Consider the following 18082-nt stretch of genomic DNA (forward strand, 5'->3'; position numbering starts at 1 on the left):
TGGTACATAATATTTGTGTTGTTAGCAATTTCAAGCTTTCTGGAAGGAAAGTGGGGGGGGGGTGTAAAAATGTTATGATTTCATCAGCGTCTTTGGAAATAAAAGGAAATGGTGGCTTCCCTATTGAGACAGAGAAGCCAGCCCTCCATATCTGGATATTCACTACCCATCTCCTTAGTAGTGGTGCTCTGTACTGGAGTTCGGGGTGCAGGCACTCAGACGTAATTCTCAGCCTTCCTGGTAGATGGGTAGGCTCCAAAGGGAGGGAAGGGCAGAATCGTGCCTTGTAAAGATAAGACTCACTAATTATCTGGATTTTTTAAAATTATCCAGACGTTATTAATACCTCCCCAGGATGTCTGTCTGCTGTGGATGGGGCCTGTGCATTTAATATCAAAAGTACCAATGGGAATCGAAAACTAGCAGACACATTAGAATTCAGATGCAGCTAGGCCCATGTCATGGGCTCAGCGAGTCCTTCACCAAACTGGCCAAAGTTTGCTTCATAAAATAGTGTACTGCCAAATGGTTTCTGGATCCTTCACTGAGGGGGAAAAACTGCAAAAAACCTGAAAGAGACCTCTCTCCATAATATAGTTAGCCCCTGGCGACACCCATCCTAAAATCACAAATTTTATTTCAGACCCAGTCATATCTGGAAACCCCAGATTGTCTCACCCCAAAGTAAAAAGCGCCACGTTCATAGTCCGTCCTCCCACCTTTCTCCTTCCAGGGGGTGTCAGTTGCTTCTAATTCCCTTTTAGTTTCTTCCCAGCTTCAGACCGGGCAGGCGTGCTGAGAGCTGCGATTACCAGCTAGTGCCCCAACGCGGATAACCGGATTTGTCTCCTCCTCCCAAGCTGGCTGCGGATAGGGGACATCGAGTTACTACTGCCCCCGAGGGAATCTCAAAAGTAGACAGAGCCACTCGTCGCCGACCTTTCGTTCCTGTCGCTGGGCTAAAGGGGGAAAGGAAGATCGGGGCGCAAGAGGAACCCTGTTTTTCTCCTCCCTCCCTCTTCCCCACCTCCCAAATTTGGCAGCCTTGTGTGGCTCCCGGTCTGGGGTCTGGAGGGTGGGGAGTGTGGGTGCGGGGGCCGGCTGGAGACGCTCTCGCTAGCGCTGCCTGTGGCCAGACCCGCCTCGCGTCCCCTCTCGGCCGCACACGCGTCCACCGCCACTCGCGCGCTCGCTCGCGCTCCCGCCTGGCTGGGTCCCTCCAGCTCTCGCCCGTCTCCTTTTCCTTTTTTTTTTTTTTTTTTGGTACCATAGAGTCGCTCTGAAAACAGAAGATAGAGGGAGTCTCGGAGCTCGCCATCTCCGCCGATCTCTACATCGGGAAAAAAAACATGGAGTCAGCTCCGGCAGCCCCCGACCCCGCCGCCAGCGAGCCGGGCAGCAGCGGCTCGGAGGCGGCCGCCGGCTCCAGGGAGACCCCGCTGACCCAGGACGCGGGCCGCAAGAGCGAGACGCCGGGCGCGGGGCGCAGGCAGAGCTACGCGAGCTCCAGCCGAGGTAGGAGACGCTGCGACCGGGCTCCGGGCAAGAGGGGCGTCGGGAGCAGTTGCACCGAGCCCGGAGGGGGACCCGGCGCCCCGGGGAGCGCGCGCCCGGGGAGCCGGCGAGACGCGGGGTCCCCGGGACCGGTGCACGCGCGCGCGAGCTTGTCGCGGCGCCCTGAGCGGCCGGCACCCCCGCCCCTCCCCCCGCGGCCCCCCACAAATGTTGCAAACTTTTGCAAGCCAGTGCTGGGCTTGCAGTTGAGGGCGAGGGGGGACGGACCAGAGCTTTGACAGCTAGGAGACTCCAACCCCACCTCCTCCTGGATTGCTTGTTTTATTTTCTGCAAAGACGGGCTGTCCAAATTAAATACGACCCCCCCCCAAAGAAACCGAGACGGAGGAGTGGGGGAAAAGAAACTTTTAAAGCGGTAGTGTCCTTTTAAGAAGGGGAAAGGGGTCTGTTTGTGGCTAAGAGCTTCCTTGGTTACCTTTTCTGCCCTTTGACAGTTTCTCGCAGACCCACTCCCCACCCACCCACCCCCCCGCAGCAGGAGTCAAGGCGTGTGTTCGAGTCTCCCCTCTCCCAGAAAGGCTTAGGGGTTCGGGAGACGTGAGAGACCTAGAAGTCTCAAGGGGCAGGGGGCGGAAAAGGGGGAGCTCCCGGGGCTAAAAAGGGGTGGCACGGGCAGCTTCTCCTTCGGAGCGTGGAGGTGGGTTTGGAGGAGAAGCGCTCGGGATGCTGCGGAGTTGCTGGACCGGCGAGCGCGAGAAGCATAACTTTGTAGCCAGGGGTTCGGAGCCCGCAGCCTTAGAGGCGGCTGGCAGAGGGGCGTGTGCGGCGCGCGGAGGGAGGGCGGCTCTGGGGTGCTCCACGCGCGATCGGAGGGAGCGGCTGCGACAACAAACAGTCCGAGGAAAGCACCCAAACTTTATTTCTGCTCTGGGAACCCTACCCTTGCCGCGATGCCCAGCGTTTCTGCTGGAACCTGAGGGTGATCTGAGTTGAGTGCTGGTTGGCCTCCCTCCCTGGGTCATTGGTTCATTTGGTGTTTGTGTCTGGAGTGTTGAAGGAGGGGGAGGGACCCGGGAGACAAGGGTGCTTGCTCCCCACGGGGGCGTTTTTCCTAAAGTGGCCTGACTGGGGCGCGCGCGCGGGGGTTGTGGGGAGCTGACTCCTTTCTTAAAGGTGTCAGAAGCTGCCGTGGGATCCCCACCCCCTCCTTCGGGGGTGGGGGCATTATTTATTTGAATGCTCTGGGAGTTTGCGAAGAGCAGGAGGAAGCTGCAGCTTTAATTACTGTTGTAAATAATGTATAAATCACGCCTGTCACTCCGGAGGAAGCAGGCTTCTGCGAGCCACCCAGGGGCTTGGGACACAGAGAATCTTCCTAGCCAAGTTCGGCGGCTAGGGGGCCCTGGGGAGGGGGGGTAAGGTGAAAGGGGAGCGAGAGCCGCTCCCTTCCTCTTGGATGTGCTAGTTGGAGGTAGGAACATGGCTGATCATGTGCTGGCTGTTTTACAGTACTCCCCCCCCACCCACCCCACCTTAGCCACACCCCCTGTCCGGGCGCTTTCCCATTCACGGAATTCGAGTACTGTAAAAGCCATCAGGATGACATATGCTGGGGGGGGCGTTGTGGAACCATTTAATTAAAGGCGATTTCCGAAGAGTGGTTGCACTGAGGTTCGGTTTGAAGCAGAGGAATGGGGGCTACAAGGACCAGGACGAAAAGAAAAAGCGAGTGAATGCTGGGGGCCGGAGGAAGGGGGCGGGGGGCCAGGGGGGGGCGTCGCACGGAGGCCGCGGCCTCAACCGGCCACCAGATAGACCTGCGAGTTTGTGTGCAGAGCTTTTGGCTGCAAAGAATCTATTTAGAGCCCGAGATTTGGAATGCGAGCGGGTTATGTAACAGGGTTAATCAGAAACGCTGGAGAAAATCCCCTTCATGTGTTTGAAGGCTTTTTTTTTTAAAGAAGGGGTGCAGAGTCTCTAAGTGGCTCTGACTTCTGGTTCCTGCCTTTTCTCTTTCTTTAGCCCCTCCCCACCTCCCTGCTTTATTAACATCTTCAGGTGTTATTTCTGCCAGAAGGTGCGTTCTTGCAATAGATGGGGTGGCAGGCTGCAGAACCGACTACAAGTCTGTAACTTGCTGTTTCTGCAAATTATATAAAGCAGGGGAATTTGGTATCACACTCCCCCCCCCTCAAAAAAAAAAAAAAGCTCCAGGGAATCCAAGTAGAAGCAATGTACATTTTACAGCATGACCTGCTGACCCACATCCATTGGCCTCTAGAGCCCCCACTTCTGTTCTTTGAAGAAACCCCTGTTCGTTTCAAGGAGGCGATTTCACTGGAAGGAGGGAAGTAAGGCCCAGGCAACTCCACTCACATCCTGCACGCAGGCACTAGGTTACATAACAGTCTGAATGGAAAAAAAAAAAAAAAAAAAAGGAAGGTCAGTCAGCCATGGAGGCATCTTCCAGCCTGCACAGCGGTAGGAATATCTTCCAGGAATACTTGCAGTTGCAGACCTTGACCTCAGATTTAGTGTCTACTTTTCAGGGTGCCAGTCTTGTGTGTGTGTGTGTGTGTGTGAGAGAGAGAGGGGGGGGGGAGAGAGAGAGAGAGAGAGAGAGAGAGAGAGAGAGAGAGAACACACACCGGGGAGAGAAAGAGAGACTGAAAGTATGCTGGGTAGTTGAGAGTGATGTGCAAATAGGAAATGTTTGGGTTTTTAGATGATGTAATAGAGTTGGCAGAATATGCAATTCGGCTCCCAGGGTGTAAGCATAAGAAAATTGGAGCTGGCATCCCATATTAATGTTGCATAAATTACAATATCAGAAAGAAATTAACCTACACACTAGGTGATTATGCCTCTTAAATACTTAAAACATAAAGGCGCAGGCTCAAAACACAAAGCAAACATCACCACCTCACAATTAGCCCTTTCCACCTCATGGGAGGTGAATGGAGGTCCTGGGTTTAAAAGAAGCTTTTTTTTTTCCTACCTTGGGAGGAGTTTTCCACGGTGTGTGTGTGGGGCGGGGGGGGGGGGATGCTCTGAGGGCTTGGAGTCTATAGGGATTGTGGGCGTATTCTTTTGACATTGATGTGACCTCATGAGCTATTACCTGGGTAGATTTGAGGCTACTGCTGAATTCCTACGTCCTGGGAATCTAAGTATGAGCGGATTAGAGGCCTTCAGTGCCTGGGCTTTCAAAATCAGATGTGTGGTTTTATAATCTGGAAGCTGATCCCCCTGTGCTCCTCACAACTCCAAGGGAACCGTAGCAGTCTTAAACCATTTTCTAGAAAGTATTAGTGACAGCTGGTGCCATTCAGCCCCATCTTTACAGGACCGGGAAAGAGGATGAGGGAAAAAAAAAAAAAAAAAAAAAGACAGGCAAGAAGCCACATGGCAAGTAAAAAAATGAAGTGGTGAAAAACCTCTGTGAATCTTTAACAAGGTTTTCAGGGACTTTAGGGAGCTGTGAGCATTGTGACATAACTGCTCTTAGGAACTCTTTTCCAGAATCCCCACATTATATGCATGCCAGAAGCTTACGTATTGTGTATCACTAAAGTTTACCCTCACAGGGCTGGGTGGGTACTGTGTCGTGGGTTTGACGTGCTGGTGTGCAAGGCTTTTAGGGCAGGTCAACCTAAGGGGGAAAATAACTGAAACCAAAGGATGCGATTAACACTGAAAAACTGGAAGCTCAGCTGAGAGTGACTTACCAACCAATGAACAGGGCCACAAGGCTCCACAGAACTCCTCCACTTGGCAAATGTGTTTTCTCCCCTCTTCTCACCTGTCCCCGTGGAATCACGTTCTGGAAGGTTCTCCTACCCAGCGGTATGGCATCTTGTCTAGAGATGAGCTTTCAGATCACCTTCTGTAGTGAATGAATAATAGTTTCTCTGACTGGGAGAAAACTCTTTTGCCAGAGGGATGGGATGATATATATTTTTTTTTAACTAAAGGACTTTAATTTTCTGGTAAATTGCTCATAAAGCCATTTATAATTATACCCTTTAAGATGCAATGGAATAATTTTAGAAAATGCATTTCATGATAGTTAGGATAACCTTTCTGTTGCTTCATCCTGATTTCTTATAAAAATTGAATTATTGATCTAGAATCCAAGTCCTGAGTGCCTAAACCACTTTCAGCATAAGTCTTTCCTCTGTTTTCCAAATTCTACTAGCATTGAGAGGAGCCCTGAACTTTAGAAAATGCCTGTTTCTAATGCTAAAGTGTGGCTGCTGCCTGTGCAAAATCAGGGTGCTGGCAACACTCCTTCTCTTGAATGCTCTGGGCACACAGGTGTGTGTGTGTGTGCGTGTGTGTGTGTGTGTGTGTGTGTGTGTGTGTGTGTCACAGCATACCCTTCTGATGCCAGGCAGACTCCTAAAGTGGGATGAGGAGAAGCAAGGATGTTATTAGCCAGAATTGTGCCTAAGGATGGCAATGCTGAAAGGACCTGTGGAGACAGCTTAATTACTTTTGGAAACAAAGCCACCTAGGCCTGAAATTAACCCTTGGAACACAAGTAAGGAAAGCCTGTGGGCCATTCTCTGGTCAATGTCAGATAAAGGGGCGCATTTTTTCCCCTCTCTCTCTTGAAAGTCCCCGTTTTTGCATTTAGGAACTTGTTGGGTGACATTGGAAAGACTCACTGAGTTGGATGTCATTGACAATTATATTCTCATAACGTGAACTCCGGTTTTATAACGCTATTGTGCGTGTACATTTTCATGCGTGTGGGCATCTGTGTACATGCGTGGGTGTGTGTGTGCGCGCGTTCGGAGCCAGAGCTCAGTGTCTGGTGTCTTTCTCAGTTGCCGCCCACTTTGTTTATTTTATTTCTAACTTTTATTCTTCTCCCGTGCGATACACCCCAGTGGCAGCGCCCCCCGCCCCCCACCCCGCCTCTACTCCTCCCAAGCCCTCCTTCACTTTACTTTTTGAGATAGGGTCTTTCAGTGGACTTAGGGTTCGCTGATTCTGCTAGGATGCTCTGTTTGGCCAGTGCGAGCTCTGGGTTCATCCCCCTGTCTCAGCCTCCCCAGTGCTGGGATTACAGGGCTATGCTCCCACACCTGGCTTTTTGTACATGGCTTCTGGGCATTTTATTAACTGAGCCAGCTCCCCAGCCCTCAGGTCCTGTGAATTCTTACAGCATGTGTTACTTTTAAAAGTGTCCCCCTCCTTCCCACATGTGTCTCCCCACTCTGATTGCGGTGGTCCTTTTCAGCCTCTGTGGAAACTTCTGAGTTTTAGGAGGGAAAATGAGAAATTGCTTTTTAGAGGTGTGTGTAGGTATGTACGCCGTGTGTGTGTGTGTGTGTGTGTGTGTGTGTGTGTGTGTGTGTGTGCACGCGAGTGCGTGTAGGCTTGTGTGTACATGCATGTGTGTTTATGTCCTACTGTGACACTCTGCCCCTCTGGCCTTCACTGCCTGACTTCTGCGAGGTGACACACAGGTCTGTCCCCTCCCTTATGGAAGACTCCTGATCAGCACGGACGGTCAGTTCTTCTAGAGCGAGGAGAATTTGAACTTGAGAGGCTCCGGCTACAAGAGCAAATGCTAATTTAGGATGTAGACTGTGTTTCCAAGTCCAGGACTCTCCCTTGCTCTGGATTTAGGCTGGTGCCCTCCCTCCTTCCTTCCCCCACCCTCCTGTGTGTGTGTGTGTGTGTGTGTGTGTGTGTGTGTGTGTGTGTCTCCCTCCTTCCTTCCCCCACCCTCCTCTGTGTGTGTGTGTGTCTGTGTGTGTGTGTGTGTATGTGTGTCTCCTTCCTTCCCCCACCCCCTCTGTGTCTGTGTGTCTCTCTCTCCTTTGTATTTATTTTTATGCCTAATTCATCATGGGAAATGCTGTTTAGAACTGAGCTGTTAAAACTTTTCAACTGTGTTTGAGGCTGTATAGCAATATAGTTTTATAATTTTTAGATTAATGCTGAAAAATACCCCAGATGATCAATGTTTCAGTCTTGGCTGCTATAGAGTAGACCATGGTTTTACTCTGAGGGCACCAAGGCATTACCAATGAATTGTTTTTTCTCTCTGACACTAGATTAACCCCATGTATTATTTTTTTTTCTTTTTGTCCTTTTTTTTTTTTTTCCTGTCTGGTTCCCTTGCTAACCTAGAGAAGGTTGGGAAGGTAATTGAATCTTTCCTTGGAGTTTCAGAGTCTCACAGTGCTGTGGGGTCACGGTTCTGAGCATGAATTCTGATTGTACATTACAGAACTGAAAATGGAGCTGGTGTCAGAGACTGGCCTAGGTCTGTCTTGACCCTGCCTGGAAATGGTTTTGTTTTTTCTTTCTGTGAAATCGTTAACAGTGTTATATTTGCTTCCTTGTTTTCTGTGTTTCAAGAAGCAAGTCAGTCACTCATTCAATGACAGTCTAAAGTCTTTTTTGTTTGTTTATGTACTCACGTGAGTGTCTCACCATGTAGCCTAGGCCTCAGAGTGATCCCCCTGCCTCAGCCTCAGGAGTGCTTAGATTACAGTTGTCTGCTGCAGACTTCTTACTACTTTCTCTAGAGCAGCGGTTCTCAACCTTCCTAATGCTTTGCTGACCCGTTAATATAGCCCCTCATGTTGTGGTGAACCCCAACCATGAATTTATTTCATTCCTCCTTCATAACTATACTTTTGCTATACTGTTAGGAATTGTAGTGTAAACATCTGATATGCAGGATATGTGATATGCCTTTCCCCCGACAGGGGTTGTGACCCACAGTTGAAAACTGCTACCCCAGACTTACAGAAGATGCGCATCCAGGAGGCAGTTCTGTGTACAAGTCCTGTAGTGCGGCTTCCTCTCATGTCATAGGGCGGAAACCACCACCAGCTTAACCTTTCCCACGGAGATGCTCGAGGCAGCCCTTTGGTAGGAGACTCATGCCCCTGTAAGGTTAGGAAGCTCCAGGGTTCAAGCGTGCAGGGAAGAATGTTTAGAGACCACCACAGAAGTCCTCTCCAAGCCACTGCCTTTCTGGACAACAGAGCTGCCTTCCTCCTCCTCCTCATCACACTATCACACTTGAGTTAATGTTAATCACTGGTTAGCTCCTGCTGCCTCTGATGTCACTGTGTTTGGATTCTTGATCACCAATTTTATTATTATTATTATTATTATTATTATTATTATTATTAATTGGCATTAAGGGAATTGTTTAAAGAAATCATCATAAGAGAAGAAGAGGATGTGATAAGAGATGAAGGCACTACAACTCACTGAACAGAAAGATTGGCTCTCAGCCCCAGCTTTTCCAAGCTGATGCCGGAAGGGGTTACAGGAACAGTCCCCTGTTGAAGAAGGAATGATTCCCGCCCCACCAACAGATGCTTATGGCTTTCATGACATGACATTATTATAAATTGTGTCACCATGTCATATGAGATGGTGCATTAGTGGCAGCATTTTATGGTTATCTACAAAGCCTGGGTCCCGATGGCTGGCTGGGGAGCCCTCAGGGATGCTGAGAGGACAGGTGGAAGAGGACCGCAGGGCATCTCAGGGTGGATAGCTATCCGTTTCCCACTGAATCTCCCACACAGGCTGCATCACCTCTCAGGTGGTGTCACCTTAGCCGTGTGATTGGGTGTTTGCAGTTGTGGTTCGAATTGTCTTGAACTGTTCTGAAGTAAGAGAGAAGTTTCTGCATGCAGGCAGCGGTCACAGTAGGTGAAGTCCTCTGAGATACAGGGAAAGGGCACCGCTTAGCGTTGGCTCCTTAAGCTGGTGAAAGAGGGTGTGCACTGTTGAAAACACGTAGCTTACTTCAGGGAGGATTTGAATGAATACTAAGGGAGTTTATGAATATATAGCGAGTGGTGGGCGTGCATGGGAGAAGAAGAAATAAAATTGCGTATAAGTGACACTCCTAAACTTGGTGGAACTGTACACGTGACAGGAATGTTGACATGTGGAGAAGCAGGCTGAAAAATCCACCTGTCAGCCTTGATGTGGGACTGGAAATTACAGAATAGAAACGTCGGTTGGCTTGTTTTATAGGCAAAGAACATCGCCAAGGATAAACAGGGAGCTGGAAAAGAATAGAGATGAAATTTCCAGGAAAGGGGGGTGGGGAGCCATATCCCCCAACCCCCCAAACAAACAAACCAAACCCCCAAAACCAGAACACTAGAAGGTAATGTTTGAATGCAGAATAAGGTATGGCAAAGCCATCGTCAGCGTTCTGGGGTGTCAACTCTAGTGTTTGGTGTCGCGCTTATAGCCATCCAAAAGACATTAGTATTGAATTTTCAGTTGTGTACAAGAAATCACCTTGATCTTCCCCAAGCATATGCATACATACATACACACACACACACACACACACACACACACACACACACACCACACACATGTATGTATGTATGTATGTGTGTATGTATGTATGTATGTATGTATGTATGTGTGCGTATTCTAGAACACACACACACACCAGGCCTCAGAGCTGCACATGATGTCATTTTCCCTGTCTTCTTCTGATCATTGACAGCCTGTACTGTATGCTTCTTCCCTGAAGGTGACTTTACAATCTCTAGACACAGACATGTATCTCTGAAGGAAGGAAGGAGAACCCACAAGCTAAAGTGGGTAGCAGTGGGTGAGGTATTTTGCAGGGTGGGGAAAGAATGGTGAAACAGGGGAAGGGAATCCTGTGAAAAGAGGTTAAGTTGCCCTTTGGGGCTGGGAATTGGGGCCTATGGACGAAGGCGGGGACAGAGAGAGGCACTTCTCTGTGGGCCAAAGAGAAGGAAGTCAGCAACGACTTTGGAATTTTAAATTATCTTTAACAAGGACGAGGAAAAGAGGCAAGTTGACACTGAGATGTTAAGATGAACTTGTCGAGAATTGCCGGTTGACGAAGAAGGCAGGTAAGGGAATACTTGGAAAGCCGGACAGCAGGTCTGAGGGCAGTGAGGCGGACACCCCGGTGTGCCGTGGGAATCTGTGGGTGTGCTTATTGGCTCTTCCAATTAGTTTTAGAGAAACCTGAAGAAATGGACAAAGATGGAGGAAAAGGCACCAGATGTGATCCTGAACTTCCCAGAAGCGGAGAGCCTCTGTCGTCCCCTAGGGCCCATGGCAGTCTTGGACAGGAATGAGCTGGAAATGAGCGGATCTTGAAACACCCAGTCACAGAGGAACGACGGATGCTTATCAGGCCCGAGGCCTCTCAAATAAGCTCGTCTCTTTCCATGTTGAGTTTCCAGTAGGGAAGCCAGTGGATGATGGGAAGGTCATGATACAGTCTGTGCGCCACAGGGGCATTGGTGTGCTAACCGTCTTCTCTCTAAAAGTGCAGGGCAGCTGGGAGGGTGAGCAGTCCATAACTCTCAATTATTCAGGTAACAAAGTATCAAGAAAGCTAAGCTGGATAAAATAACTCCATCATCAAGAAATAACTCCATTCCTCTGATGGTGCTCGGAGTGGGCTGGCTGACGTGACAAGTATGGCATAGCTAAGTCAGGCTACCTCACTCTGTTTTTTCTCTCCTACTTGGGCATGGGCAAAATATCGGTACCTAAGGGCTGTGTGCAGAAGTCATACCTTTAGCCCAGATAGCAATTCGCAGTGTCAGCCGAGATGACAGCCAGAGATTGGTGCGGTTCGGTGAGATTTCTCAAGACCCCACAAAGGCCACTTGCAGAGTGGAAGCTATGCTGAAAGGCTCCCTGAACACTACGGAAGTTGCCTTTGGACCTGAGTGTGTGTTGTACATTAGGCATGGATGGGCCTGAGTGTGTGCTGTACATTAGGCACGCTGGGCCTGAGTGTGTGCTGTACATTGGGCATGGATGGGCCTGAGTGTGTGCTGTACATTAGGCATGGATGGGCCTGAGTGTGTGCTGTACATTGGGCACGGATGGGCCTGAGTGTGGGCTGTACATTAGGCATTGATGGGCCTGAGTGTATGCTGTACATTAGGCACGGATGCATGCTCCTCATGTTGCCACTACCCCTTTTGTTAGGCAAGATGTGCGAGTGAGGAGGTGTCCTGAGACACCTTGCTCCACCCTGACAGCAAAGCTGATGCTCCTACAAGCCTGGGATGTGCCTGAGATTGTGTCCCCAGGCAGCAGTGAGGGTGTGATAGAGCCCAGATCTTCCACCCTCTTACCTCATGTCCCTTCCACTCATGTGCAGGTCCTCAGAGGTCTCTGGACAAAGAATACCAACCCCACCCTCCACGAACATCATCATGAGGATATTTAAACGTGCACACACACACACACACACACACACACACACACACACACACACAGAGTCATCTAGTCCAACGTGAACTCTGTGGGCTACACATCTGTTGGGGGGGGTAGTTCACTTTTTCATATTACTGGGCATTTTTATTATTGATTAAAGTGGGCATTATTTGTATTATATTTATAATAAAATGCATTTATTATAATTAAAGTAGGCCGTGCCTGAGCCTCGTGTTCTGAGTCCATGGAAAGTGAAACGTGAGAGGCAGAGTTGAGCACAGGAGCAGGCACAGCCAGGCACACAGTAAGCAGTGATTCTGCCCAGCTCGGTCCTTCCTCAAGGCTGAGGTTCAGGCTGTGCCCTTGATAGAGATGTTTTCAAGACTAGATCTGCAAATAGTATACTGCAAGGCCACAAAAACAAACAAAACACCTCATCACACTAGAAAACTGTTCTTAAAAAAACAAAACAAAACCAAAAAACCCAAACCTTATTTGTGTGTTTATTTGGCCCACTGAGTCCAGTTGGTGCTGTTCATGTGCACATGAGCCTGGGCTACCCGCTGGAGCCTGGGCACCCTTGCACTGGCCGTGCTCCTAAAGAAAGGTGACTCTCACTTGAGAAGGGAGCAGATGTGGGACAGCGGTATGTGGGAGGGTTTGAAGGGATGAAAGGAAAGGGGAGAATGATGACTCAGTATATTATAATCTCAAAAAAAAAATTTAAAAAGCGTAAAACCCGACTCGTCTCCCCAAGCAGTCCTTAGCTGCCAACAGCCCCTCGCTTGGGTTTTGGCTTCCAGAATCCGTCTTTATTCCACTCTGGACTTTTGAGCCGGCTTGATCCTGCGTGGGTCTTGTGCAGGTAACCACGGCGGCTGTGAGTTCTTGAGTGCGATAGCCATGTCACGTCCAGGAGACGGCGTTTCACAGTGTCTGCTTGTCCTTAGCCCCCACCTTCTCTCTGCCCCATGTCCCTGGGGTCTTGCAGGGTCAGGGAGGGCGTTCTTAACATGGAGCGAAGTCTGTGATTTATTCCAAGTGAACAGTAACATCGTTCACTGCAGTGTACAGAAAACTGTACCATAGTTTTGTAAAAAAGTTAGTGTGTGTATGAATGTATATTTGTATATGAAATACAGTTACATCAATAAGTGCACTTGGACCCACAAACCAAAATGAAATGTGATCAGATATAGGCAGTGGGATCATATATATTTTTTCTTTTCTGAAGTTCCTAAATTATGAACGTGTAATTTTTGTAATGGAAAAAATGAATATTTTTTTTCTTCTGAAAAGATGATGTGTAGTGAAACTGGGAGCAAAAGGAAGGGTCTACTTATGAACTTAGTGTCTTACAGAGAATTCTGTGATGTTTCAGAGTTGGTTAGGTCTATGGAACAAGACATTTTAATGATCACATTTCAGAAAGGGGGCATTCAGCCTTGATTTTAGAAGGGCTCAGGTTTGGGAACTCCTTGGCTCTTGAAAGACTTGTGTCTGAGGCCCAATGAAATTAGCAAATTGTAAGCCAGTTTGCACACACACATACACACACTCTCTCACACACACACACTCATGCGTGTGTGTGCCTGAATACACATGTACACATGGGTATGCACACACATACACATACACACACATATATATACGTGTGTGCACAAAGAAAAAGCTTTTCACATAAAGTATTTTTATTTCACATAAAGTATTTTATGTGAGCTTCACTGTTATCTTTTTTTTTTTTTACTTATAAATACACATCGTGGCTCTGAGAATTAGCTTCATTACATATTTAGGAGATGTTCCTTATAAATACCAAGAAGACCTATGCTGTGTGAGAGGTAGATAGAGACATTGTGGGGCTCGGCATGGCATGGGAGCGGGGAGGAAGGTCTCCATAGTAACTCGTGGGGCTCCAGGTGCTGATCATTAAGATCCAGAGGCGGACAAATAATGTAAATACTCATTCTTTTAATAATACCATATCTTGATGCCATTTTTAGCGTATACTTGTTATTACCCCATTGCACGTATGAGGGCATCTGCCTTAGGCTGGCTGAGAATTCGAATTCTGGGATTCGTGTGGCTCAGAGCAGACATTCTAGTGTGAGAGCACAAGGCGACTTTTTAAAAAATTTCATATGTATGAGTATTTTGTTTACATGAATACCTGTGCCCACGTGGGTGTGGTATCCAGAACAGGGCATCGCATCCTCTGGAAATAGAGTTACCGACAGTTGTGAGCTACTACGTGGGGGCAGGGAATTGAGTGCAGGCCCTCTGCAGCAACATTCCGTGCTCTCGACCCCTGAGCCTCCGAGGAGGAACGTTCCTAGGAACACCCTCCAAGTCGGGCTCTGCGCTGAGCTCTGAAGCAGCCAGCAAGGAAGCTGGACTCCTGCCTTGCGGAACGTTCCGTTCTGGTGGGACCGTGGCTCACTGTTACCTTGGGCAGGATGCTTCAGATGAGCTTCCTCTTGGCATGTTTGACCTCTATGGCCGACACGTCTTCTCCTCTTCCCTCCTCCCGCCCTTTTTCCTGTCCTGTGTTCTTATCTCTTCTTCTCAGACCTTCTATGGTCAGCGTTAGTCCAGGTGACACCCGCCCTCTCACCCCTACACGTCCCAATAGCCGTGTTTTTCACAGCCACTGGCTACATGGACCAAGGGTTCCTTCAGCTGCCATGTGACCACATCTCCCAGTTGCTTAAAGGCTCTCTCCATCTTCTAGTGTCAGTGGCTTGCTGCGAGCCTATTCTCCACATGACCAGGAACAGGGTTTATATTTTTACCTCTGCATGATGCCGCACATAAGGTAGATCACCATTTGCCGTGCAGATGTTCACTCCCATGTAGCCCCTCAAAGTTCTCCCAGGAAACCAGCTCAGTGCTTGTGGGTTACATGGCCATCTTCAGTCTTCTTGGACCCGTTGTTTCCCTCCATCCCACCCTCAGGGCTGACCCAGCCCTGGTCATCTCAGACTGGAGTTGCTCACATCTTGAGACAGAGTACACACACACACACTGGGTTAGTGGTGAGCCTGCCGGAAGTGAAGGACAGAGTGGAGGCATAGGTATTACCCGGTGCTAACTGTGTGTCCGAGGTGAGTTGACTAAGCTGGGAACCGGGGAGGGTGATACTGCCACGCTTGCTGCCCTGAGGATCACTTGTGATACTGCTTGCCAAGTGCCTCCTGGCAGATCTGAGAAACAGTAAGTGGGCGACACAGCGCTGTAGGTCCCCTTCTACCTCTCCCCGTCTCCCACTCAGGTGCTCAACTTCCTGCTTGGCCCTGCGAGATGACCATGGATCCCAGGGTCCTTGGTGAGGGTCCTGACACCTTCTTTATGCCAGCTCTCTTTCTGGGACTGGCTCCAGCCCCTGTCGTTCACCTGGGCCACCATACATTGGATTTACATAAAGGGCATGTGACTGGAGTTGAGCCTCTTCAACTAATTGTTAGGGTTTCCTAATGTGACCTCCCAGACCTCCGGCTGAGCCATAAGCAAACTCATGCCTACCTGTTTCCCCCCTGTATCCCCGCTGTATCCCCGCTCTTCTCATGGTCCCCACTGGCTGTGGCCCTGCTCCAGGCATCCAGGCTGGGGTAGCTTCATCTTCCCTGCTGGCCATACCGTGATGCGTTCTCTTGCTGTTTTTCATCAGTCCTCACCCTCCCTTCCCCTCCTCTTTCTTCACTGTCCCCTCCCTGTCTGCAAGGGGCCTTCCACCCAACTTACTCTCCTGTGTAATGTCCGCTCTGGTGACTGACTGCTGGGTCCTAACATGGTGATCTAATAATTTACATGTGCTTTGCACTCTGAGAGACTCACAACCTGTTTGCAGTTGTGTTGCACAGCTGATGAGCAAGTAGCAGGACAAAGAGTGATGGGCACTGCCGTGTGGCACTGGAACAAAGTGATGGGCACCACTGTGTGGCACTGGGGCAAAGAGTGATGGACACTGCCATGTAGCACTGGGACAAAGAGTGATGGGCACCACCATGTGGCACTGGGACAAAGTGATGGGCACCACTGTGTGGCACTGGGACAAAGAGTGATGGGCACCACTGTGTGGCACTGGGACAAAGAGTGATGGGCACCACTGTGTGGCACTGGGACAAAGAGTGATGGGCACCACTGTGTGGCACTGGGACAAAGAGTGATGGGCACCGCCGTGTGGCACTGGGTAAGCCCAGGAAAGTAACACTCGCAGGAGCAGAGGGCATGCCTGTGGATTATAATGCCTTTGCTTGGAGAATCAATTCCACTTGCCAAGGGTCTTTATTGATTTTGCTTGTAATTGGACTAGGATAGGTCAAAGGGCAGAGGAGGCAGAGGCGTGACATGCTCGAGGAAGTGAAAGGAAAGCAGACTCTCGTCTTTTCTGCCAGGATGGTTTGGATTTGATACACTGCGTGACTTTTACAGACTTAATTGGCATCGTGATTAGGTGGTTTTATTTCTTCATTCAAACACATTGGAAGCTGATCCTAATATTCAGTGGTAATGAAAATAGAGTAATGCTGCAATAACTGTTCCATTGTAAAGTGAATTACACCATTAAGCATCTATTTTGTCTAATTTGTGTTGGTGATAGTATGGGGCACGTGCGCGTGTGCGCGCGCGCGCACACACACACACACACACACTCTCACACTCAGAGTAGCTGGTATTTAAAAAACAGACTAGCTAAGAGAAGCCCTGTTCCTAAGATATAATCAGAAAACAAAATTATATGTGTGTGTATGTGTGTGCTGTTACTACATTTATATACACACACTCTCTCAGGTACATGCACACAAAACGTATGTGTCAAGCAGCTATAAATATGCTTATATAGAAATGCATATAGGAACATGCACACGTACATACATGGCAAGCAGTTTAAGAAGACGGCAGATAGGGCTGGCTGTCTAATTGTCATTAGCGAACCTGAGCCAGGCCAGATGACCTGTTACAGCAGGTTAAGCTAGTGATGGCACCAGCCCCTTCATCCTCATTCCTGTGCCTGAGGACTCTGATTCCCTGAGATTTCTCAAGTTAAAAGCAAGCACGGGAATGTTGGCCATTTCCTTTTGTCATCTGTCCCCCCAAGGAAAGTGCCACAATTTGCGTAGCACAAAGATAGAAGCATATTTTTTGTGTGTGTGTGCGTTAAGTCATAGCCAAACCCTGAGAGCAGAAACAGCATCTGGGGAGACAGAATGCAATGTGGTTTCCCCATTGGGACATGTCAATTAAGGAGCCTGCGTGAGCAGGTTCTTGTGACTGTGTCCATTAGCCCCGGGGGCCTGGCTTTGCTGGTGGGGTGTGTGCATGGGAGTGGACATGGTTCCCGTCCCTAGGGAGGTCTTAAAAACTTTCCTGGTCTGTGTGTACTCTGGGTTGCTGTCCCCAATCAAGGCTTTCATCTCTAAGTTGTTCTAAGAGGCCCAGAAGTTCTAAGGACACTCTGGCTGGCGCCATCGAGAATTCTCTCACCTGTTTCTGCTCTAGCAATTTGCCTTGGCAGCACCATCAACGCTACCCACCGCTAACATAGCACCCAAGAAAGACCTTATCTGGAAAACTGAGATTTCTATGTAGTTTAGAACACGTTTAACTTTCATAGATAGAATGCTTGCTCTCATGACCGAGCTATTGGAAGAAGCTTTGCTTCATAAACAACCTCACGGTACCTGTGTCTGAAATCAACCATGTTGATTTCTGAAGTCCTGGAGGATTTAAATCAGAGGGAAGTCAGCATCAATGCCTAGCATCCGGATTAAGAATATAGTTAGTGGAGAAATTTATTGCAATCCTCCATGAAAAAATATCAATATCATCTTGTGCCTAATAAAATGTTATAATGAAAATTACCATGGAGCTTGACAACATCTCTTTATTAATTGGCCTTTTCCATGATTATTTTCTTAGTTGCAAATGCACTCTGCTTTTCTGGCTCATTAGTTATAATCCATAGTGAATTCCCAGTTTGTAGCCTCAGCCATGCTTATCTTCCCTTCAGGCTCCGGTCCCTCTGGCGCAGGGCTGTAGAGTTTCTATTGTGTACGGGCTCACCTCACTGTGTCATTTACTCCTGCACCCACTGAGCACCCCAGGACACCAACATCACTGCAGATCACTGTGTGTGGAGGCCAGCTGATAGAAACCCAGGATCAGACCAATATATATATATTCTTTGAAAGCTTCGTGTTTTGTTTTAGAGCAGACCATCATGTAGCCCAGGCTGGCCTCAGTTTCACTACTCAGCTGAGGATAGCTTTGAACTTCCAGGCCTCTTGCTTCTGCCTCCCAGGTGTTAGGATCACAAGCACACGCCACCACATCCAGTTTATGC

The 18082-nt window shown here is 48.8% G+C and overlaps 1 protein-coding gene across 3 annotated transcripts in view; it reads left to right on the plus strand.

The window, feature by feature from the left end:
• Positions 1-1320: 1320 nt before the first annotated feature.
• The window catches only part of RORA (RAR related orphan receptor A), a 764431-nt gene continuing 747669 nt past the window's right edge, over positions 1321-18082 (plus strand). Inside the window, exon 1 of one of the 3 annotated variants that reach the window (XM_084781231.1) lies at positions 1321-1515. In XM_084781231.1, coding sequence (XP_084637357.1) covers positions 1350-1515 — 166 coding nt within the window. In that variant the 5' untranslated portion in view covers positions 1321-1349. The remainder of the gene's footprint in view (positions 1516-18082) is intronic. The other 2 variants (XM_084781230.1, XM_084781235.1) reach the window with 2 other exon arrangements.

The sequence above is a fragment of the Acomys minous genome (genome assembly GCF_964271855.1).
Source record: "Acomys minous genome assembly, chromosome: 5".
Lineage (NCBI taxonomy): Eukaryota > Metazoa > Chordata > Mammalia > Rodentia > Muridae > Acomys > Acomys minous.